The following is a 23,782-nucleotide window of genomic DNA, read 5'->3' as shown; positions in this document are numbered from 1 at the left end:
CAGTGTTTCGTCACGCTCTTCCCCGAGCGGCCTGAAACGTGTTCTGCGAAATCTGGTGGGCTGAAGCGGAGTCTGGAACAGGTTCCCTCCACAAATTGTCAGAGCGCAACTTCCTCTGACGGAAACTCGGCCGAAACTCGGAAACTCGGGACATAGGTTTTCCAGCGACGTTTCACATCTGACAGTCGTAAATATAGCTTGCGTAGACGGATTCGAATAAGTGAGGCGGCGTTCCGGGCCATCACAGTCCGCTTTTTCCCACCAACGGTACGCGAACCATTCCGTCTCCGCTCGCGGATTGACTCACTCAGTATGAGATTGTTGTCGGACAGCGTTCCTTCATCGGAAACTGCCTTGATTGGATTCCTGGTGAGGTCCACTATCGTCACCATTCCCGGTCTGTGCTTCCGAAGGTATCGAAAGCTCTACGAGACAAGTTACGACAGGGAGAAAGTATGCGGGCTATCGGAGAGTGCTAATGCCATACGGGTCGTACGTCTGGCTTCCGCTCGTGGAGGTCTTCGGTGAGGCAGAGCCAGCACGATACGATTCAGTTGTAGCTCGACCATTATGCTGTTACTTCGTCTGACGGCGAAACAGAGGCAATTATCGGAACGACGTCGAATTATCGATGGAGTGGCCAGACGATCGACAGAGTATGTCGAAATGAAATACACTGTTCTTACGTATTGTGGGACCACCTGACATGGGGAATTGCCACCGGATTGTGAAATCTCCATCATACTAATTAAAGCACTCGGTCAGTCAGTCAGTAATCAGGATAGACAAGCTTCCTCTACCTACGAGAACTCGTTTCTGAACGAGGAGAATACGATGATCAGACAAGAGAGTGTAATGGGACGAATTCAGACATTAGTCAACGTAAGAGGTCGCGTAACAACCGAGAGCCGGTCGTGACCTTTTCCTCTCCTGCCTTGATTCCCGACGAGTGCATTCTTGATTTTTAGCCGCGTAGGCCGCGACGGACTCGGCGAGTCGTCCCGGAGATCCGGGAATCAGAGTGGTGTTCAACTAATTCGTCTGGTTTCTCTCTTTTCAGTGTATGAACTGGTGTTGAAGCAGAAACTCCCGTTAGAGCTGGCGGGAGCGTAGATTTGGATTGATTTCGCTTCAGAAGCAGACGAGAGGAGGCGCTCAGCATGTTGGAGCCATCATCGTCGGAAGACGAGGGTGGAGATGAGGGAACCGTCGAAGATGTCTCCGAGCCGCCGACGGTAAGCCCCAATAAGTTCCTGAGATACCATACGTCCTATCTATCCACTCCGTGTTAGCTTTGCGGCTCCTTTCCTGAAGATCTCTCCGGAGTTCACTCTGCGACGATTTTCTCCTACGCCATGTTTCACATGGGTCTCGCGCCGAAACGGGTTGTAATACCTCGTCAACCCAGAGGGTCTGTCGTGATGTCAGTGATGTTGATCCATCCGGAATCGGCTGTATTGAGGCTCAGCTCCTGAGCACACACCTCCACCTCGACGGTTGACCCTCCCCGACGTGACGATATTGATGGATGTCACGACCGGCTGCTAAGAATCCTGATCCGCGAAGGAAGCTGCATGAGAGATATCGTGATTTGCCAGGAGAATATCCGATACCTGTAATATGCTATTAATGGGGTCCATAGTCCATAGGATTTCTCGGCTTCCTGGTGTGTCCTTCGGGTTTCCATCTTCCGCCCGAGTGCTCACTGCGGTCTTTATGCCGTGCGGGCGGCTGAAGGTTCCTCGCGGCTAGGCCCCACCCAGGCGGCGCATAAGAAGCTTCCCTGACGTCTAGTCCTAGGCGCATTCAATATTGCCGCTCCTTGAAGCGTTTGTGTTGTATCGGCTCCGCGCCCGTAATTCCATCCTGAAGTCTCTTCCGGGGATTTTTCCTTTTGATCAGAGAGCATTCCGCCAATATTTCGGGCGCGGCTCTCGACTTCAGCGTGTAGGCCATAAGAGCAACGCTCTCGGCTTATCCCATCGCTCGCCTCCCATCTCTAAATCTCTGAGATTTTCGCCGCCTCTCCCGTCTTTCTGTCCTATAGCTGCTGACTCCGACGAATGAGCGTTCACAAGATCCGATGTTATTCGGGCCGAGAATATTCATGCGGACAGAAATGACTCATGGACCTTCACGGCCTCGCCATGTTCCGCCGAGACGATCACGACTTAGACATGTTTTCGGAACGTGCTCCCCTCGGGATCTGCTGGATTTTCGCCATTTGCCCGAATGTTTTCGGGAAGTTTTTCCTCTGACAGACGCTCGAACCCGGATTCCTTGCGCCTTAGCCTCGCCTGGCATGACTCCGAGACATGGGCACAAACAACTCAAGCGACGACTGAGGAATTACGCCGCCGCACATCACGGACATCACCCGCGGGACGACGGGTGTCGTAGTCCGTCGATGCGTCGGCGTCGTCCGTCTGTGCTGACGGTTCCCTCCGAGCGAAGGTTCCGATCATTACGTCTCTCTCGCCGATGCCCGCCGCGCGAATGCCGGCAGTCCCGGTCGCGGACCCCTTGAAAATGAGTCCACTGGAAGGTCGTGCTGTAATGAGCCTTTTAATTTTAACAGGTCCGGGTGTCATCTTCGGTGACTACGCTAGAGTTCCCATCTTCGGGCATCACGACCCGTTCAATATCGCCGGCTGCGACAGACTCAATATCGTCGGTGTCGTGCGCCAGCGGGTTGCCCGCAGTTCCGCAGCAGAGATCCAACAGCCTGAGGCCCACAAGCCCCGCACCCGTCACGCTGCTTCAAGAACAAGCCAAGGTTGCTCAGCAACAGCCCCCTCCACCGGGGGGGCAGGCGTTACCTGTCGAAGAAACCGATCTCGCTCCGCAGAACGAAGAAGAGGTAAGAAACGGCGCCTAGCGAACGCAGCGACAAGATCGTGCCGCAACGGCGGACAACGAGATTAACGGATCGAGATAAATCTGCAGGAACGCCGCAAGAGGCTACAGCTGTACGTTTTCATCCTGCGATGCGTCGCATACCCGTTCAACGCGAAGCAGAACACAGATATGGCGCGACGGCAGATGCGAATAACGAAAGAACAACTCGAAACTCTACAGAAGCGATTTCACGCGTTCCTCAAAGGCGAAACCACCATCGCTGCCGACGAAGCATTCCAAAATGCCGTACAAAGCTATACTGAGGTGAGTAGCGCTCTATTGATCGCCTGATCGATTCACAATCTGAATCGAGTCGCTCGCGCATTCGATGAGCTTAATTTAGGTAATTCCTGTTGTATATCTGATGTCCGGACAAGATGGTCGTTTAGAGCGAGAGGGAGCACGATGGATCTGCAGTCGGAGCTCTCGCGGTTCCTCAGTGCCGCGCGGGATGGTCACTTCGGGACGACAAATTTCCTCGCGGAATACGCGAGGGAATTCCCGGAGCCCGACCGACGTTCGCAGGAACGTTCATGGATCCGAGGAATGCCGGACGTACTCTCGTGACTCGCTGGAAAGAATTTCCGTATCCAATTAACGAAAAAACCCTCACAATCCGTCGCTCGAATCCGGGGAATTGAGGGAAAGTGTTTGGGACGGAGAGAAGAAGTTCGAGGGCAGCCGAGCAGAAAATCTTCCTGCACGAGTCGTCATCGATCAGAGGAGTTATTTGAGAGAGCACACGGATGTCCGAAAACTGCTCGGCCGCGTTCAACATTCGAAACCCGCCAGCCAGACCGTCGATTGAGTTCTGTGGAACGTCGGCACATCGAATCGTCGTCCCTTGTCCCTCGGAGCGGAGTCGTCCTCGCGCGGTTCATAGGTTCATGTACACTGCTGTCGATTCGACGAGTTCCGCCTGCCGAAGAGCACTTCTGTCTCTGCGACCGTTTTTCGGGAAGACTCGTACAGCGCATCCACGCCACCTGTTGCACTGACGCGACGGGTGCGACTGCATCCGAAACCGCTAAGCGTGCTTGTTTTCTCTAATCCGTCTCTGGCTCTCGCGCAGCTGAGTCCATCGAGATTCCTCTGGTTGGTGGGTTAGTTCTTTTTTCTCCATCTGATCGAAACCCTCCTTCTCCGCAAGCCTGATTGGCATGCCGGCCGGGTCGAGTCTCGGCCAAGGATTCATCTCCGGCTTGACGGCGATAAGAACTCATCTCACGGAAGGAAGGCGGCTTGTGCTTTCGGTGAAAAATTGTCTCCTTCAGCAATCCCATTCACTTACGAGCTCGAAAGTGGCGGCAAGGACGCGGCGTCGACGCGGAGATATCTGGCCTTGTGTCGGCTCGCCTCTCGTCTTTCCTTTATCTCGCTCGAATACGGTCGTCAGCAATATAAACTCCTGCGTGGAGGCGCTACCCCACAAACAGATCCAGCGGCATGGCTTGCGGCAAACGTCGAAATGCCCGAATGCGCTCTTCTTTTTCCAACGGTTTTTTCCCCCGACTACTTGCGATATTTCCGAGACGATGTTCTGAGTTGCGGCTATTCGATCTAGTAGCGTATCTAATGAGTAATCGTTAAACCCATTCAGGGTTTATAGCCGGAGCTCGGAGCGAACGGTGTCAGAACCCCGAGCAGTCACTCCGGAGGCCTTCGTCCGGCCATGATGTTCTCCGTCTTCGGCCTTCTTTCGGAGGAAACGATTGCTTGTGACCTCTGAACCCGACCTAACGTACCGTGATGTATTGTTTCAGGTGTTTCTCAAAAGTGACAGAGTTGCGATGATGGTTGTTAGTGGGGCCTGCTCTCAGCATGACTTCAGAGAAGTTTTTCGAAATAACATCGAGAAAAGAGTTAGATCGCTTCCTGAAATCGACGGCCTTAGCAAAGAAACGGTAAGACCTCGTTTCACTCGATCGTAATCACAATCGACTGTGTGACTCAAATGTCAGCCGGCTCGTTAGCTCTTCCGTTTGTTACCTTGTTGTCGTGAACTGGAGAGCTTGGCCGCTCAGCTCCGACAGCAGAGTCTATCGGATTCCTCTCGACTGATTGCGTCGCCTCCGCGATTCAGCGACCGGCTCTTCCGTACAGCTTGACTGAGCCGTTCGGATCCGCTCGGATCGGGCGCTCCTGCAGATCAGTCAAGGGATTCAGGCTCGGCTCAGTCGGAGCAGGCCGCAACTTAGACACGAACGCATTCAGTCATTCAGTCAGTCTGTGAGTCAATCTTCTCCAAAGTCGAGAGACTAGGAATGCCTCTCGAAGCCTCGTGATTCGTTCTCGCGAACCTTCGGATGGGTCCTTGAGGGGAGAACCGTCGTCCGATCTCCAGCCGGAAGGTGGAGAGAAAGATTGAGCGAGTTTTCCTGCTCCCATGAGCTCGACCAATTCAAGGCGACGTCGGTCGGTGCCGCCGTCGTCACTCAAGCAACGAGTGGACGACGGGCAAATTTTTTTCCGGTGATGAATGTTTAAAAGCGCAGCCGACGATGGCCTGGAGCGTCGTGCGCGAGTCGCACCTCTCCTTCTTGCTCCCGTCGCTCGTCCGCTCTTTATTTGTCTCGGAGCCCTCTTCTCTCTCTGCTCGTTCTCGCAGTGCTCTTCTCCCAAACTCCCAATGTTCCTGCTTCCAATCCCGTGGATTTTGTCACTATCACTCTCTGTCACTTAGCCCGTCTCTTCACTTCTGCCCCTAGTCTCAATCCCCTGGCCCTCATCGCCTCTAGTTTTTCTATCACTCACTTCCGCCGTCTTCACTTGGCTAAGGCCCGAGAATTCCTCCTGCTCCCTATTCGTATTTCTGAGCGCACTTCCGTCGCCGCCGCAAACTTCAAACCGAATTAGAGGCGCTGCCTCCGGAAACTTTTTCTCGATCGTTCCTTCTTTCCCCTCCCGGACACGGAAACTGCGCGACGTTCGAGAGAGTGCGTCGGGAAGGAGACAAACAAGAGGGCAGAATGGACGCTCGAATTTATTGACCCCCGACGCGAAGAGTTAGGCTCAGAGTTTTCGATCCGAACGCAACAACTGATTATATGGAGGAAATCCTCGAGAACGTATGCCGGACCGGAACAGCCTATTCGAACGTCCGCGGAACAGAAACGCGGGAACGCTCGGAATAGTCTTGTCGAAATCATTACTGAAGTATCCACGGAGTGCAAGCGAGGGCATCGTGTGCATTTTTCGCCGCTAATAAGCCGAGCTTACCGTTTGTGCGTTTCGTAGAGAGAAAATCCGAAGTGTAAGCCTCGTTCACGCTCGTACGGGACTTTCGAAGCGGATATGCCGAATAATCGGTGATCCAACTAGGCGTGTGCCATTAGCGGTCGAGCTGCGGCATATTCTCACGGAGTTTTACTCATCCCTGCCCGTCCTTCGTCTTCCCGAGATCTGATCCCGACAGATCGATTCTTTCGGAGCAATGCTTTCCATTTTGAATACCCTTGTCGTGGAGAGGGCACCGATTTCTATTTCTTGATCTAAATTGTATGTTGCTCCCGTTTCCGGAGCATGCGATTCCGAAAGGCGCATTGAAATGCAACACGTTCATTTCAGGTCTTGACCTCATGGATGACGAAATTCGACGCCATTTTTCGAGGTGATGAAGACGCTCGAAAAACACAAAGCCGACTGCAGCAGCAGAATTTGGTCTCCGAGATGGTTCTCAGCAAGGAGCAGCTCTACGATATGTTCCAGAACATTTTGAATATTAAGAAGTTCGAGCATCAACTTTTGTACAACGCTTTACAAGTGAGATTCTTCCCTACGCAATTAGGGGTATCCTTGACCCGGGGACTTGCTAATTCTGAATTAATTCGCTCGTTCTAATTTATTCATGCGGTCAGCAAAGCGTTTGCGGCGTACTTTCCAAAGATAGTCAACCTATCAGGTCCGTGTCGGCACCGAGAAGACAATTGGATGCGCTGGTCTCGTCAGATATTTTGGAAACATGACGGCTGTCAATGGATTCGACTCGTTCGACTGCAACGATGAATTAAACTGTCGAGAGCATCGGGCGTACGGCTCTGTCGGATACGTGGCTCCTGCATCAGAGCCGGCCATGCAGTTAGTCCGCTGACCAGCGCCGCAGAAATTCCCTGGGGGACGATCCAGTCCGGGGAGCCGCCGCATTAGAGGAGAAAAAAAATCTGCTGATCAAGTTCGAGTAGATGTTGTCAAGCATTCATGGAACGCGAGCCCCGTCCGGCGGGCGACTTCCGCGTTCGTTCATCGCCAGGAGACTTGTGTTTTCTTCGGTGCAACGTTGCCCAACCCTTCGCCACTCAACATAGTGGAATGAGATGTCCGATTTCTCTAGCGCGGATCCATAATAGAACGCAATCAACTTGAATCTGTCTTTCCATATTCACAGCTCGACTCAGCGGACGAACAGGCCGCTGCTATAAGACGCGAACTCGATGGCCGGGTTCAGAAAATCAACGAAATGGAGAAGGTGAGTGTCTGATCAGACGCAATACAGACGCAGGCCCAGAGGTTCCCTTTGTTTCGACTGCGACGATCAATGACGAGAAGGCAACGCATAGGTGCGCGAACCCTTCAGAGTCGTATCCGGAATCAGGAGCGATCCGAATCCTAGTCGAGGCGACGGAGTAGACTGTCTCCACCGACGACAATTATCACTAATGACGGGCGTAATTACTGTCATAGCTTTTTGCGCCGAACTCCGGAGGGTCAAAACTGGGAAAGCGGGGGAGGGGGGATGGGGTATGGGTCCTTTCATTTCAACGTTCCTTCGTTTGCCCGTGTGTGAAGAACAAAGAATTCTGGAGGGGACGTCGTCCGGACAAAAGAGAGGGAACCAGTCACAATCACCTTGAGAGACGTGTTCCTGCTGCACGGAGCACTCACTTAATTCAATGATCAGACAGAGTCGGCAGCGCAACGACTTTCGAGCGATGTTTTGCTTCTATGACATGCCGGCTGCCTTTACCTAGCTACCGGTCTGGCGTTCTGCTTGCCGTCTGCACACTTGTTAATGACCCTCGTCAAGGTCGTTTTGCGACTTCTGAGCCAGCAGACCATACCGAACAAACCGAGGCTCTTCGCGCAACAGGGAAACGTCAGACGTTAGGCTGAACGGATTGTATTTGAGCAGAAAATTTTCCTCCAAGATCGAGTCCAGCTTATCAGAGTTTTCTCCTTTTTTTTTCAGAATCGGAAGCTCCTACCGAAATTTGTTGTCAAAGAAATGGAATTACTTTTTGTTGAAGAAATGCGATCGTCGATCAACTTGCTGATGGCCAACCTCGAAGGTTTGCCCGTCACAAAGGGCAGTGCGGACTCGAAGTACGGTCTGCAGAAGCTTAGGCGCTACAACCATAGGTGAGTCCTTGCACGATGACTTCCTGTTCGCTCGACGACTCGGCCCGGTGAATAGACCACGGTAGTCTCGAGAGCTCCGCGGGGCCGGATTACCGCGCCCTGCCACCGCACTCTTTGCTCTTTCGTCTGTCTTATAGTATTGGTAACGAGGCTCGAGCTGCCCGGTGATACTCCACAGAAAAATCATGCTTTCACTGTTTTTTCGGGACACCCAACTGCGACTCCACGAATACTTGCGTGAGATCAACGAAATCATGAATCCACACGCCCTAGAGGAAACATTAATGTCCGTGGTCGCCGCTGCATGGTTCACGGCGAAGATTCCATTCGGGAATCCAGTCATCAAGAAAAATGAGGCAGGCGGGATCTACTTAATAAGAGGAGCATGCAGCAGCTGAAAAAGTGTTTTCGCGAGTTAGGTCAAGGCTACGCAAAGCATGGTTCCGCGGCAGAAGCTCCGGAGGACGGATGCTCTGATATGTTTAGGAAGGTGGGATTATTGCAAATCCTGTTCTCGAAACAACGTTCATCCGCTTTGACCACAGCCCAAAGAGCCCACCGCGCCGCAAGGTCCCCTACTCGCGGCTGCCGTCGACTTTCCCACGTATTGAGCGCTCCCCGCAAGTTTCGGCAGCCTCTCGCCGACAAAGTTCCGACCCCGAAAAACTTTGGCAGCTTCACCGAGCCATTCGGTCGTGCGCTTCCGTTTGCTCAGTCGTCGTCCCACCTTTGGCCCTTCAAGAGGACGATGCTGCTGCTAGTATCAGACTCGCTAGCTAGGGAGCTGGCTTACCGACAGAGGACCGACCGACTGCCTCGCACTTTGGCCGGCGAGGAGAACGTCTGATCCCGGGCTCCGACCCCTGCTGCCGCTGCCAAAAGAGGCGGAATACCTCTCGATCAACTGCCGCTGGCTCAACCAGACCAGCTCGGGCCAAGCTGTCCGAGCTGAAGTCCACGGGCAATCTCCCCGCAGGAGCGGATCGTCGCGTTCCTCTTGTGGTACATGGATTCTTCTTGAGATCGTCTGCGACCCGAATGGAAGAACCACTTCCTAGGAGATGGAGTGCACAGTTTTGGACGGGGTCATTCTCATCTGCGTATTGATCGCGACTCGATTTATTTTTTTAACGAGGTCAGAATCTCGACCCGATGCTCTTTCGAGAAGTTCCCCCTTAGTGGAAACACCAGAGTAGGCCGTTCGCTTTGCAAATCAGGGATCACCCGAGGACACGTTCGATTCCAGCTCTATATGGTTTTATAAATACTCATATCCAGAGCTAGAGGTCGCTCGCGTCGGGTTTGCCGAGTTGAGAAGATCATTCGGATGGATTGTTCGAGGCCTGGGTGTGTTCCCAGCTCAAGAGTTTGATTCGCTGGTTTATTGTACTCGCAATATCTTCCCTCGGAGGCAGGGGAGGAGCTGGGCTCGCAGGACGAGCTCACGTTCGAGTCGTGTGCTGGAATCAAGCAGTCGTCGGCGAGGAACTGCGGATTTATGTCACGGTATCGACAATGATTCGTTCGCCCTTGCCCTCCGATTCCTCTCATTCCCCTCCTTCGGAACCTCGTTGACAGCCTGAGCTTTGTGGGCAACCTCTACATCCGTATGCGGAGCAAGGCCACAGGCACTAGCTCATAGTTCTCGAAACGCTTTCCAGCTGTTCTCTGGAGTGTTTCCTTGGCGGTTTCAAAGACCTATCGACGGACGTGCACTGAGTCGGGAAGACTTTGCTCAAACTCCTTCTCTCTGTGTTCAGCTCCGTATTCGTTCTATGGACGGCCTCGAGATTCAATAACGTGGAATGTTCGATTATAGCGAGTTCGGCGAGGATGTGTAGCGAGCTCATTTATCACTGAATTTTTCTATCCGGCGAATGCGAGTTGGAGCGAACGGAGCTCGAGGAGAATAATGAGGGAGGGCACGCCGAAAGGCGCACTGAATTCAGACGCCTCTCCTGAAGAAATATTAGGCGCTCCGGAAGGAGAAAAGCCTCTCGGAAAACTATGGACTCCTAACATCAATGCTCTGAGACAAATTAATCAAGTCTGGTTTAGCCTCTACCAACGCCGGGCAGAAGTTTTGCGCGAGTCGACTCTCACGCGCGGAGGAGCGACGGTGGACAAGGAATGCAGATGTCCTCATGAACGATCGCTAAATCACGTTCCGAACAGACTGTGGGCTCGGAAGGAAAATCCCCTTTGTCGAGTATCGGCCCCGATTATTCGCATCATCTGTGAACGAAATTTTTTCATGGCGCTCATTTCCTGACGACGGAGGGAGCGAAAACACGGCCGCGCTTACCCTAGCAGATCTCTCATCGCAAGAAAGGGTCCGAGATGCGATTCCTTTCGGCCTCGCAGAAGCAGGGCCACGAGCAAGATTGTGATTCTTATTACCTGACATTGCGCTTACGGATTTTGGCTCAGCAAGATTCCAATAATTTCCTTTCTCACTTCGCAGAGTTCCCAGGTTTGTGTTCTTTGATTTTCGTCCCATTTTCCCCAAATCCCAATTCTATAATAGATTCCGATGAATTGACCGAACGCTTCCGAATCATTATTTGTCGATTCTCGTCCTGGTTCACTTATGCTCGTGAATTATATTTCATTTTCCTGTTTACCATTTGTCTCGTCAGTTTCCAAGTGGAGAAAGATCCAGAGGACAACAGTTTCACGGGGAGGAGCTTAAGTCTATTACGGCATTGCTGCGTGGGCTACTTGCATTCGCCGTTATGGATTCCCCATCTCGAGGCGCTCGGCTGCACGATCTGCTCGGGGACTCTCACGTAATGTTCACATCCCAAATCGGTAGCTTTATCATAAGAGCACGATTAGATCTTCTTGGCTCGGAACCGCCGGAAGATCAGATTCTACGTGGGTACTTCATGGATCATCGTCGTTGTGGGATAATCTCGGCCCGGCTTGCGAACTGTATCATTGGGTCACCGAACGGTTCGAGCATCCAACGTTAAAGAAATCTGACTGCACCGAAACAGTCCGGAACCCGATCGGAATCGGAGCAGCTGACGGAGCGGGTAGACGGGTGGGCTGGCGGGCGAGCAAGCGGTCTCACGCTCTGGCGATTTATCGGACGTTCCCTCCTAACGAGATACACCGACTTGTTGCGCGTCGATATACCCGCTCGTTGCTCCCGCTGCAACCGTCGCCGCAACTTGCGCTGTCACTGTTGTTGCTGCCTTCGTCAATGATGATATCATTACAGATTCGATCGGTTTGCTACGGGGATCACGGTGCATACTTTTTTTTGTTTGCTTGGTTCGCCCGCGGCCCAAATCTCTGGGTTACCCTACCGAGCGCATCGATCTCCGATCATTTCCAGCCTGGATTCGAGAGAGGAGCGAGCTCTGAGGGCGCGTCTGTAGATGGAAGTTTAACCAATCAGTGGGTTCGCCCGAATTCCCTGTCTCACAGTAATCACTTACAATTTTCCACAGAAGTCAAGCACCCCTGAACAAGGAGGGCCTTGTAAGCGAGGACTCAGAGCCGACGTTATCCAAGTTTGACATCGTGCTTAATTTTAACTTAGAGGTCATTGTCACCGAAGTTAAAGGATTAAAGTCTCTTGCACCCAACCGGATCGTCTACTGTACGATGGAAGTAGAGGTGAGTTCATTTTTGTGCCAATATTCTAAGACCCGCGCTCCTCGGGAGAGACATGTTCCTCCTTGGGATGTTCAATCTCTGACGTCAAGCCGTCACTTATACCGTCTTCATCCCGGATCCCTTCGGGTACCGCTGTCGGTGTGAGTCTCTCGGCCAGGCCGCGCCGGTTCGCTGAATCCCTCCGAGGTGGATGACTGTTCGCATCAGATGCTAAGTCGAGAGGAGCTTGACGTCAATTTTTTTTCCGCGAGTGTCAGAGGCCGTAATGAGATTGCAGTAGCAGCGGAGTCCTTCCCGTTTGCGCATTCCATCTCGCAAGCTGCTCCGAGAGTTCCCATGTAGCTCCGTCTGATGTGTCTTACCTTCCAAAGAGGCGCAAACTCTCCACGAGTTCCCATGTGCCTCTTTCCCGGAGGTCGTCGGAAATATAGAATTCCATCCACAGACACTCGGTCACGGCGAAAACGGGCGAATTCTCCGATTGAGACTTTGCTCTCATCGATATTTGATCGAGAACTGAAGCGGCCGTTCTATTTCAGGGCGGGGAAAAACTGCAAACGGACATGGCGGAAGCTGCCAAGCCCATGTGGGACACCCAGGGCGACTTCACCACTTCACACCCCTTCCCATTGTTAAGGTCAAGTTATACACTGAGAGCCCTGGATTGCTCTCTTTGGATGACAAGGAGTTAGGTGAGTGCTTCAACGTCACGTTCATCCAGAGGCTTCCGGGGCTAGACTCTGACCAAGAGCCTCATGGGACGCGGACGAGAGCATGACATCTCCAGATGTAGTCTGGAGTGTATGATGGTGGAGCCTTCTTCTTTTTTCGTGTTCTCCTCCTAATACTCTGACCAATACAGCAGCTGCAGCTGTCCCGACAACGACGAGGCGGAGACTATTTCTTCTTTATTATGAGGATTTGCGGTTTATGAGCACAGTCCCTGAACTCCTCTTTATATGGTCCGAGAGAAACGCTGCGGGGAGATTCGCTCCGAAGAGTCGGACATATCGACGGAGAGTAGCGATGCTCACCCGCTCATATTCCATGGCTAATCCATAAATTTTCGGAATTTAATAGGAAAAGTGCAAATTCGCCCGACGCCCATGGGTGGGAAATGTGGCGCCGACTGGTACCGGATGCAAGCCCCAAAGAACGCCCAAGATCAAGATCTCCAGATCCGGATTACGATACGTATGGAGAGGCCGCAGAACATGAAACACGCAGGCTACTTATTCGCGCAAGGAAGAAACGTCTGGAAAAAATGGAAGAAGCGATATTTTGTACTCGTCCAAGTTTCTCAGTACACTTTTGCCATGTGCTCCTTTCGAGAGAAGAGCTCGTCACCGAACGAACTGATGCAGTTGGATGGCTACACGGTGGACTACACTCCAGAGGAAGCGACGCCGCCCGGTGAAGGGGGAAGATTTTTCTTCAATGCGGTACGTGAAGGTGACGCAGTGGCTTTCGCCTCCGTGGAGGAGGCCGATTGCCACCTTTGGGTCCAAGCACTTTATCGTGCGACTGGTCAAGCCCATAAGCCAAGCCCACCCACGCATACCTCGCAGCCCCAAGCCACCCGCAACTCACAGATTTCGAGAATGCAAGGTGATACGGAACGGGCGCGTCGCCATGGCATGGAGGAGTTCATCTCGGCTGACCCCAACCGCTTCGACCACCACTCTCTGTTTCGACACCTGCAAACACTCACCCTGGACTACCGGCTGCAAGATCCGTACTGTTCGCTGGGTTGGTTCAGTCCGGGACAAATATTCGTCCTGGACGAATATACCGCTCGCTACATGGTGAGATCATGCTATCGTCACCTGTGCTACCTGAGCGACCTCTTAGATCGTGCCGAGAGAGGGGTCATGATCGACCCAACGCTCATCCACTACTCATTCGCCTTTTGTTCCTCGCATGTACATGGCAATAGGTGAGTGGAATTTAAGTAGCGCAGATATCCGGTCTGGAACAGACCAAAATACGTTAGGTAGAACAATATGTTCTACGGGGCCAATATACACGAAGCTGACAGCTCGAGTTCACGAGTGGAGTCATCACCATACATAAGTCGAGATAATTCGACCTGAAGTGGAGGGTTCACAGCTGCAACTGTCGCTTACTCGTGTCAGTGTGGAGCAACGTACCCGACCGAGCTTAGGTACCTCTCGAGCTCTTGATTGATACATTCACTTCGCTGTTTCGGAGCAAATATTATGTTCTCGCTGACGCGATCCGCGATTCGCGATCTCCATCAGACTTGAGTATGTAAGACAAAGCTGAGTATATCTCGGCTCCGATCGGAAATCCGCTTTGAATCCGTTCGAGGGACCGACGATTGATCCAGATCTTACCGACCTACCTAGCAGACGGATGATATCTGGCTGGAGGCGATTCCACCAGGAATCCTGATATTGTTTGCAGCTGTACATATGTTCTTGAACATCCTTCCGCTGAGCTGATTCACCGCTCCTGGAAGGCCTGCGTGGCGATGAAGCGCTAGTCTCATCAAGCATATGACACCCCTAAGGCTACGCTAGATTTGATTATGTTGACAGTTTCTCTTTGGTTCCATCATCAAAGAAGAATTGTGCCCAGTGCAAGCTTAGAGATACCAGCGGCAGGGTCAGCAAATACTGCGAGGCTTTTCTTGCACCCCACACGATGGACCCGCAAGAGATACGGCTTGCTCTCCTGACAACGGGTCGATCGGCTGCGCTGCCGGTCGACCTGTTGGTCTGCTCGGGCAGGAAAGAGAAATGAGAAAAACTCGAGGAAATTGGTTTCAAATACTCAGCGTTCCGTCGCACAACAAACTCGGGTCCTGTTCGGCTCAGCGTGAAGTGCTCGGGAAGCATCCCCGCTCGAATGACCCAGAGGTCATGGGAACTTCCGGCGTTATCCTCTGCAATCAGTTCTGCTCGGAGCTTCCTCACTTTCCCGCCATCGCCTGACGGTCCCCTTCTCCAGCTCCGTCCCCAACCTTGTCTTGTCGATCGATCGGTCGATCGATCAATTCAGTCTTTGAGTCACGGATGCTCCTTTCCCAATGTCTGATAATATCCTGTGATCGACTCCTTCCCCTGATAAGATATCTCCCATCCCCCTGCGTGCCCACGGCTCGCACTACGTTCTCAGTTATTCCTGATGTCGTTTCAATCACATCTCATCACTATACCGCCTCCTGATGCGAGAATCCCCGGAGACTCCGTCAGTATCGCATATGTCACCGATGAGAGGGAGATCCGTATAAGTCGGCGGTGTCACGAATCCAACCTTGACCCATGTCGAGGAGAATACGCTACGACTTGGTACATATACAGCCTACGTAGATCTTTATTGTTTGCTAGTCAATACCGAGTTGTTAACACCGTGTCGACGCCTTTTAGCGTTGCGCCTCCCGGGACGGTGGTTACTGATTTCAGGTAAGACACGAAATAGCCGCTCTCTCAGGTCATGCTGATAACGATCGTGATGATTGTTGTATGAGCGGCTGAATTTTGGAAGAATTCAATGTAGGTGCGAAAGACGCGTGAATGTTGGCGGCTTGAATGGTTGAAAGCGCGCATGAGCTGCTTCGCATGATCGCCACTGTGTCGCTCTTGGTCGACGGCTCCGGCAAATTCCTTACGCTATAACAACTTCCTGCTCTGGCCTGTTGCTGCATCATGTGAAAACAAAATCTGCAATCTGCCATCGACACGTTTTGACGGAGAGGATTCACCACGGATATGCTTCACCACTCTACAGACGACCGGAACCGTGCTGAAGCAATAATTGAATGGCGGTCAGCTGGCATTAGCTGTACCGCTTCCGTAAGACTTCTTTCAGTCGGAGGTTGAGGTTCTCTGGAGCGATTTCCGCTTTCTCCCAATCCGAGTCCGAGAGAGTCCTCAGTCTGAGGCAAGGCCTGAGGTACCTTGATTCTAGGTAGATGAGTGCTTTCATGGCTCCGTGTGTGCTGCTCGCTTCGGGATAACCTACTAAGATAGATGATAGACCGACAACGGAGCGAGGCGTGGCACTTCAGCCTCTAGCTCGGATTCCGAGCTGACTCCCGGGGCTCTAAACGGAGACGCATGCTTCTGAGGAAAGAATCTAAGAAGTATACCTAATATAATTAGGGATTGAAAGGAGCCGAGATTGGACTGTTTCCCTGGTTGCATTTGGAATTTCGTAATTCTTCCCAAAGCGAAATCTATGCTTAAGATTCCACTACAACGCGTCATCCAAAGACCTCGGAGCTTGATTCCTCAGTCATTTGGAAATTTCAACTCCATTCGCGAAGAACAGAACCGATTTTGAGTTCGCATCGATCAGAGAGGCGAGTCCCGACGGGGATAACCTTACAAGTGGCGATTCAGCTCTCGCACTGGAGCTCACATAGTCGCGTTTCCGCCCGAGAGGCCCACGAATGGTCACATGAGCCCGAATATGAGGAGCCGTGAGCCCCAATTCTTACACTTCAACAGCGGTTTTCGTCATCGAGGATCCGTGATACTCATTTCGCTTAGCAGGGGAAACTCGTTTGATTCCTTTCCGAGATCGATGGCAGTATTTTTCTCCCAGTCGGCCGTCTTATGAATCAATGCTGGGCTTGCGCGATGTTATGCCACATAGAGAGCCAGACGAATGAACAAGTGAGATCACTCGAGGCTCACAGACGAGGAACGGCGACGAGACTCCCCTGCATAGACTGCAGCAGAATTTCCAGCTGAATGAACAAGGAATCACACAGCAGCTCGTATTCCTTCAACTAGTTACTCGTACACACTCGGAATCTTGTTAGAGTTAGTTGCGCATCGATTCACTTGTTGCACCTGACCCGCTCTATTCTCTTGATGGATTTTGCGGATGATGCTGAGATGACGCTGAATTACTGCGGCTGGCTGGTTGAAGGGAGAAAGGGAAATGCTAGAATCCAGCCACAACGCATTGAGGCAGGCTCGCATCGCCGTCGTCGATGATGATAGCGATCGGGCGTTCGAACATCGAGTCACGAAAACTCCGGCCGATGACTCAAGAATATCAACGGAATCGTTTCTCTCAGGGAAGCAGTAATGGCAATTGAGGAAAAACCAGAACAGGCTGCGCCAAGCACCGAACCCGAATTCAAGTGAGTAGGCCCCTCACCCCGATGGTGGGGGTCGGCCAACTTGCATCGTGGACAGCACGTTCCAGAACGCTTTTAGTTCTTCTCCTTCTACTCTTACTACCACTACTACTACTTCTTCTACTGCATTCTCCGACTTCCACGACTACAACGACGATGCCCATGGCGGCGACGACAGCTCTCGCTACCGTTATCTCATTCGGAGCTTTCGTTCCGTCCTCGGATGACTGCTGATACATGCAATGAGCCATCAATTGATGATGATGATGACGATGGCGGCCTCAATCGCGAGTTCCTGAGAAGGTGCTGTTGTACGTCGTCGGCCTACCATGATGAGCATTCCAGTCATGCCGCATTGGTTCGATCCATAGTCGACCTCTCACGAATCTGGTGGTCTCGGTGCACCAGAGTTTGTATGATTCCGAGTTGACTCATGCTTCGGTAGACAACGATACTGCTCCCCATCCCATCTCCATGTTAAGCATCATAGAGCTATGATAACCTAAACTGTCGTAGTTGTTAGGCTCCTTGGCCTTCCCGTCCTCCGCATCATCTAGATACGGAGTTTCCTCCATGTCATTCGACCATAAACTTATTTCTCCATATTCCGTTTCCCTCCTTATTCCCGCTGCTTCCTCCTTCGGCTCTGCATAATTGACTCCGCGACCTGCATTGTTCATAATCAAGAAGACCATGTGTGCGATGGACTCGATCGGATGACGTCGAATGGACCTAAAACGGGGTTGAGTGTTCCTGCAATAATGTTTCGTGCGAGGGAAACCGTCTCTCGATATCTCACTCCATTTTTGCGACTCTCAATTCTCCATTCATTTCTATGCTAAACCTACTACGAAATATCAGTGTGGACTCACTGCTCTCTCAATCTGTGCCTGTCTCTGCGCTCACGATTCGAATCGATCTGATCAGCGATTATTATTTATCGACTGGAGCCTTCCAATCGATGCGCCACAGAGCGCCAAATCATTACAAGCTCGCGAGAACCGAGTCGGAGATTCGCTGCATATTCTCATTGTTGAGACAGATAAATACATATTTAAGATTGGCTTGTCGGTCGTAGGTTCATTGGTTAGCTGTAGGCTGTTGAGGAAAAAGGAACCTTGCCTATGAAATAGGGAGGCCGTTCTCAGAACACGGACTCGCAGCATGCACCATAAGAACTTGGTTTCTCTCTGTAGTAGGTGTAGACATAGCGAGCGAGCGAGCTATGTAGACTAGATGTAGGAGGCTGACAAGCTGTCATCGACCACCGTAAGAGCACCATACAGCATATGACTATTAAGCTGCCTCTAGCTCTTCGTGTTTTTTCATCACTCAGATTTTTCCTGTATGCCAATGACTGTAGCGTGATAGCGTGAAGGGACAAGTAGACCCAGAACAGCCTCGATAGCACGCCTATATCGGCTCCGAGTGGCTCAGATTTGACGCACTTACACCCGCGCGCGCTTGCTGCCTCCGGGGAGAGGGAGGGTCTCACTCCTGGCGGCTCGCTCCGTTAGGAACTCCACGGCCTTCAGGAAACGCTTCGAAAGTTACGAAATGGTGCCTGACTTGGACACGCTGTCTTGTGCGCGAAAGATCACCGTTGATTATACTACCACTGCTTTGGAAGCATTGTGGATTCATCGAGAAGGCGGGTTGTGCGTCCGGAGGGTGAGTCCGGGAGTTCCAGCGGAGGAGGTCTCGCTGCTTACGTGCAGCCATCGGAACTATTCGCGTGATCGAGCTCGGTGTCTTACGTCAATTCATACCTACCGCCAATACATCATCAGATCGTTGACGAGATTGCTAATGCCGTGATCGTCGTGGATCGTGCTGATAACGCTTCGCTTCAATCTGTGCTTCTTGTAGGCTTGCATTGTTCATCGTTTCCGTCAATAATTCGATTTCTACAGGTTCAATGGTTCTCCGTCACTTCATAGAATCATTTTACTTGGCCTTCAAAAACTTTATGGTATTCATCATGGTTGTCTAGTTTCATTTTGTGATGCAATGTCTGTCATTCACTGTCTCGTCATCTCAGGTGAAAAGCTGGTAGGGATCTTGTCTGGCGACCTGAAGTCTGGCTGGCAGTCCAGAGTGTTCTGAGCCCTCTGTATTCGAATTATTAGGGGGACGAGACGCATCGGGGTTCCTCGGTTCAAGACAACGAATCTCGGATGTCAACTTGGTCAGTCAAGAAAACGGGAGATATACCCGAGAGCTTTCCGGGCACATACTCCTCCTGCCGTCCCTTCTGCGTGGCCCGGGGGAAGACTCGGGAATCAACCATTGGGGACAACCAACCTCCAATATTCTAGATTTGGTGCTCGCTTGCTCCGACTCGCTGATTGAGAGTGTTCTGTCAACGGCATTGATGTTGAGATGCCGGGTGTTCTCTCGCACACAGTACCTCAGTCGATGGCGCCCCGCGTGATTCGCGTCCTCACGATAGATCCGAATGGAAATCATTTGAGACTTGATCGCGTAACGAGAACCGGAGTACTTCGACAAACAGTCCCAGGGTCTTCATTGACGCATCAGACGAGCACATCAGACGAAGGGGAATTGAATGAGGTGCCTATCTGCGAACTGAGGTGTACAATGGAAATATCGCATTAGTCTTGGGGAACCGAAGACAGCGATGATATTGTATGTCATTCTGAATGGCATACAGGCGGGAGTATGAGCAATCGAACCCGCGTGTCGACCCCTGTGTCAGTCAGCCGGTCAGGGGAGACGGTCGGATGAAAAAAGAGTTGCGAGCAAGCAGGTAGACACCAGCAGATGGGAGCTTTCCATTGAAGCCTCTTCTGCGGGAGCTATCCGTCAAACAGATCTGTTTCCTGCTCGATCCGAATTGACAGTTCGAGGACCTGATCCGAGCCTATGAGAAGCGAACCATGTCGGTTCTGAAGACAGGAGGGACCTACTGCGGCAGGGAACGTTCCTTCCCGGGTCGAGGGATCGGGAAAGACGCGAGCAAGGGGTGGGGACAGAGTCTTGAGGCAATGTATGCATCGTGTTGATGCGCAGAGATGCACGACAACCGGTTTGGCTTTGGATACGAATGCAAAACATTCATCCATTCTGTCACTAGCTTGGGCTCTTTCTAGTCGTTCGTGAGTGAACATATGGTCGAGCGAGTTCTAAGACTCTATCTTGCAGGCCCGATGGCATAGGAACTGTCACAGTCGAGGAGAAGGACCTGTTCAACAACATTAAGGACAGACTCAAAATCCTCCTCGAGCACCAGATTACACACTTCAGGTTGGTCTTATTCGCAGCAGGTCCCCAAGTTCTGCTGCCGCTCGCGACGCGTAACCATTCGTTCGCTCAGCCTCGTCGAGAGTGGAGGGATGCCGAGAGTTGGCAACGACTCCTAGGATTCAGCTTGCTCCTCGAGCAGTATCCGGGAAAGCAACGGATTACGACCGGGCGGCGCCGATGACTGATGTGGCTGACGTGTTATATATTTCCAAGGGAGAAGTTTTTCATGACCTAGGAGTTCGATCGCAGTACTGCTTATAAGGCGATCACGAATTTCCTCAAAATATTCAGTCTCATCTGGAACAGCGAATGCGAATTCCGGATGAAACTCACCCGGGGAGAACATCCATTGGTTGAGGGAAGGAATTAGTCGAGCCCGTGGTTGTGAGAATTCATATTGTTTTCATCAATTATTTGTCATTCATAATTATCTTTATTATTATTCAGAATTAGGTTTTGAAATCTCTCATTCTTCTCCTGAAGAAAAAAAAGGGAAAGGAGTATGGATCAATGAATAATGGAAAAAAATTGGAAATGCTGGAAACCACGGGCTCGTATAATTGCCTATACCCGTAAATGACGTCTCCCTCCCTTCCCGATAGGTACTGCTTCCCGTTCGGACGTCCTGAGGGCTCTTTGAAGGCGGCGCTCTCTCTGCTGGAACGTGTCCTGATGCGGGATGTTATGACGCCCGCACCGCCCGAGGAAGTTCGTGGAATCATTAAGAAGTGCCTCGAAAGCGCCGCCCTGGTAAACTACACCCGAATTTCGGAGCAGGCGCGATCCACGCCCAAGAGCGACGGGTCTGGGCATGACTCGTCGCTCCGATCACATGATGAATGTGAGTTTTGAAACCTTTCCTCGCGCTCCCATCTATTCTCGGCTCACCCGCGAGGCCCCGGTTCGGCTGGGGGAATTATTTAGAGAGATCAGAACAGGATTTTGATCCGGTTCTCCGACTCACCCTGGTTGTCGCTCCGCAACCTCGTTTCAGATGCTATAATGGACTCAGGCCAAGCTCCCAGCAAGAGGTTGGAGGACCTGATTCATCTGGCAGAGCTGTGCGTCGACCTTCTGCAGCAGAATAATGAGCACTACGCTGAGGTAATGCCGAAGGCTTCAGCGAAGAGCCTCCACTGTCGTGTTTTGAGTTCGATATCTGACGCAGGTAGAAAAACAGCCGATGGACAGGCTGGCTGGCAGCCGGCGGGCAGTAAAGATCGCATGAGATTGGCTTCACTAGATGATGAGGGTTGCGACATCTTCGGATTTTTCTGAGAAAGTCCCGCATAAATGTTGCGGACTCCATCAGGATGAAATCATAGTTGACTTCTCCCGCTATTATCGATAAACACTGAGACCTCTCGATTTCTTAGAAACAAGAAGAGAATTAATAATTGACTTGCATTGCTCATCATCGCGGATGTGGACGTCGCAGCCTGAAACAACGTTGGCTTCGGGTGTGGGCTGCTTCTGGGTGCTTGCTGGGTGGTATTGCGCTTGAATCAAGTATTGATCATTCGTATTTGGAAATCTAACCGATTTTATGATTCCTTCGGTTCTTGCTCTCCATTGAATTGACGGATTTGATGTTGCCTTCGTTGTTCGGAATCCCTCGCTTTCGATGTTCAATACAACTACCACTATTCCCTTTGCTACCAACTTTGGGCAACCACCTCCGCCCCTTTGTGGTTCCCGTTGCTACTGATTTCTCCTTACCACAGACTTTCCGTTCGGTGAGTGCTTCTTCAAGTGATCGAAAAACTTCAACTTCTTCGGCTTCTCGAAAAAACGCGGTAATCAACGACCACAAGAGACTGATATTGTTGTTGTTCGTACCTCAGTCGTCGAGCACAAAGTGCGATCTACTTTCCTCTCCATCGTGAACACTTTTCCGCACAGTAGATCTCAGTCAGCATAATTCTTCGAATCTCTTGGGCGTCTTCGTGGAATCATGGACTCCACGTCGTGGATATTCTCGGGTTCCACCTCCCATTGCGTTCTCACGTTCCCAGACATGCTCTCCTGTAGTCATCGGGTCTACCCATCCACGACATATGTATTTCGGTTAATGGGGCGATTTTGTTTAATCGGCGATGGCCGTGTCTTAGAGGTCGTCGTATCTGAGTTGATTTATGTATTTTGTTTCTGCTAGCAAGTGAAGACCATCCGATTGCGATTCTCGTGAATCTCTCTGCGTCAATTTAGGGTTCTCTCGAATATCCAGAGTCTGTCACGATGTTCGAGTTCCGATCTCGATGGTTCAGATCCGTAACTCCCGAACGCTTGTCACTTTCGTTCCTTCCGTGAATCCTCGGTCCGCAAGGGAGATATTCACCTCCCCTCCCTGTCAGTCGAGCTCGTATCCGTGGTCAATGTTGATAAAATCGCATCAGCCGCAAGAGTGCACGTCAGAATCACCTTGTAAATTCCTATCCTCTCGTTCCCTTCCACAAACCAACCAACCATCAATCCAACCATCCAACTACTATTCTTCGAAATGCCCAATCTGAACACCGACCAAACAACAAACCCAAAACTGTTTCCGCTTCGGACGTCGTTCTCTCAACAGGACCGGGTGAGTTTTTGCGTCAGTCGAGTCAACCGACAGGGAACGCACAAAAACTAACGAAACCGAGCGCCGCGGAGAGACTCACTCACGAAAAACTCACCGACCGTAACCACCTCTCAACCTCCAATACCTATACTTGTTCCGAAGCTGCATGACCCCCATCACACCCCTCCCGATCGGGTGTCAACAATCCAATGTTCAAATAGTGAAAACCCCGAGCTGTATTCGTTGTTGTTGGTGTTTTTGAAGTTGTTGCTGTTGATGTTGTTCTCGTCTAACTGTTGCGGTTGTGGTCTTCGGTGCCAGTGATCGCCGATATCAATGTGGATATTGTTGTTGTCGTTGCTGTTTCTATCGATGTCCCTGATTTTATTGTGGGTGTCGTTCTTGTCGTCGCCGTCGCTGTCTCTCCTGTTAATTATTCTTGTAGCCTCTCATTAGCAGTGGGAATCAATCTGGTCGGGTTGATCTAACTCGGTCGTTTCCCAACACCTTTTTCACAGGCATTCGCGTGGTTCAGTGATCTATTGGTAGAACACGCCGAGATTTTCTGGTCCTTATTTGCCGTGGATATGGATGTAGTGTTGGAGGACCAACCCACTGATACCTGGGACTCTTTCCCCCTCTTCCAGGTGAGTTCTAATCTTTTTATAGCCAGGTAATACAGTTCTGATCGGAGTACGACAGGATGAGCTGCTGGTGGATGAAGAGCGCCATGGCGATTTAGGGAGGAAAGGATGCAGGTTTTCGCTCAGATGATTCACAGAGTGCGATGGTGTCAATAATTTCCTATCCCCCAAACAATTATTGTGTAAAACTCTCCTATTCATATCTCCCGCCTTTGTGTACTTGTGAACGATCTCACTCTCTCTTGGAGAGACACCACATGCACATTTTCAATAAAGCATTCGAGTGAAAGTCGCGCTCAATGCAGGTCGAATCACGAA

The 23,782-nt window shown here is 51.4% G+C and overlaps 1 protein-coding gene across 1 annotated transcript; it reads left to right on the top strand.

Moving 5' to 3' along the window:
* Window positions 1–1,160: 1,160 nt before the first annotated feature.
* Window positions 1,161–23,493, top strand: LOC100902042 (calcium-dependent secretion activator-like; the record flags this gene model as incomplete). The annotated part of the gene is given in 18 exon segments (XM_029113273.1): window positions 1,161–1,235; window positions 2,579–2,860; window positions 2,947–3,162; window positions 4,662–4,802; window positions 6,466–6,660; window positions 7,283–7,363; window positions 8,084–8,253; window positions 11,712–11,880; window positions 12,420–12,501; window positions 12,504–12,572; window positions 12,961–13,816; window positions 15,273–15,308; window positions 16,934–16,999; window positions 20,162–20,263; window positions 20,866–21,104; window positions 21,258–21,367; window positions 21,988–22,005; window positions 23,339–23,493. Coding segments are annotated over 18 exon segments (3,062 nt in total), but the record flags the coding sequence as incomplete, so codon positions are not given.
* Between the last annotated feature and the right edge of the window lie 289 nt (window positions 23,494–23,782).

This window comes from Galendromus occidentalis, unplaced genomic scaffold (genome assembly GCF_000255335.2).
Source record: "Galendromus occidentalis unplaced genomic scaffold, Mocc_1.1 scf7180000075417, whole genome shotgun sequence".
In the NCBI taxonomy this organism is placed as follows: Eukaryota; Metazoa; Arthropoda; class Arachnida; order Mesostigmata; family Phytoseiidae; genus Galendromus; species Galendromus occidentalis.
Note: the sequence above shows the minus strand (reverse complement) of the source record. Positions and strands in the feature narration are given on the sequence as shown.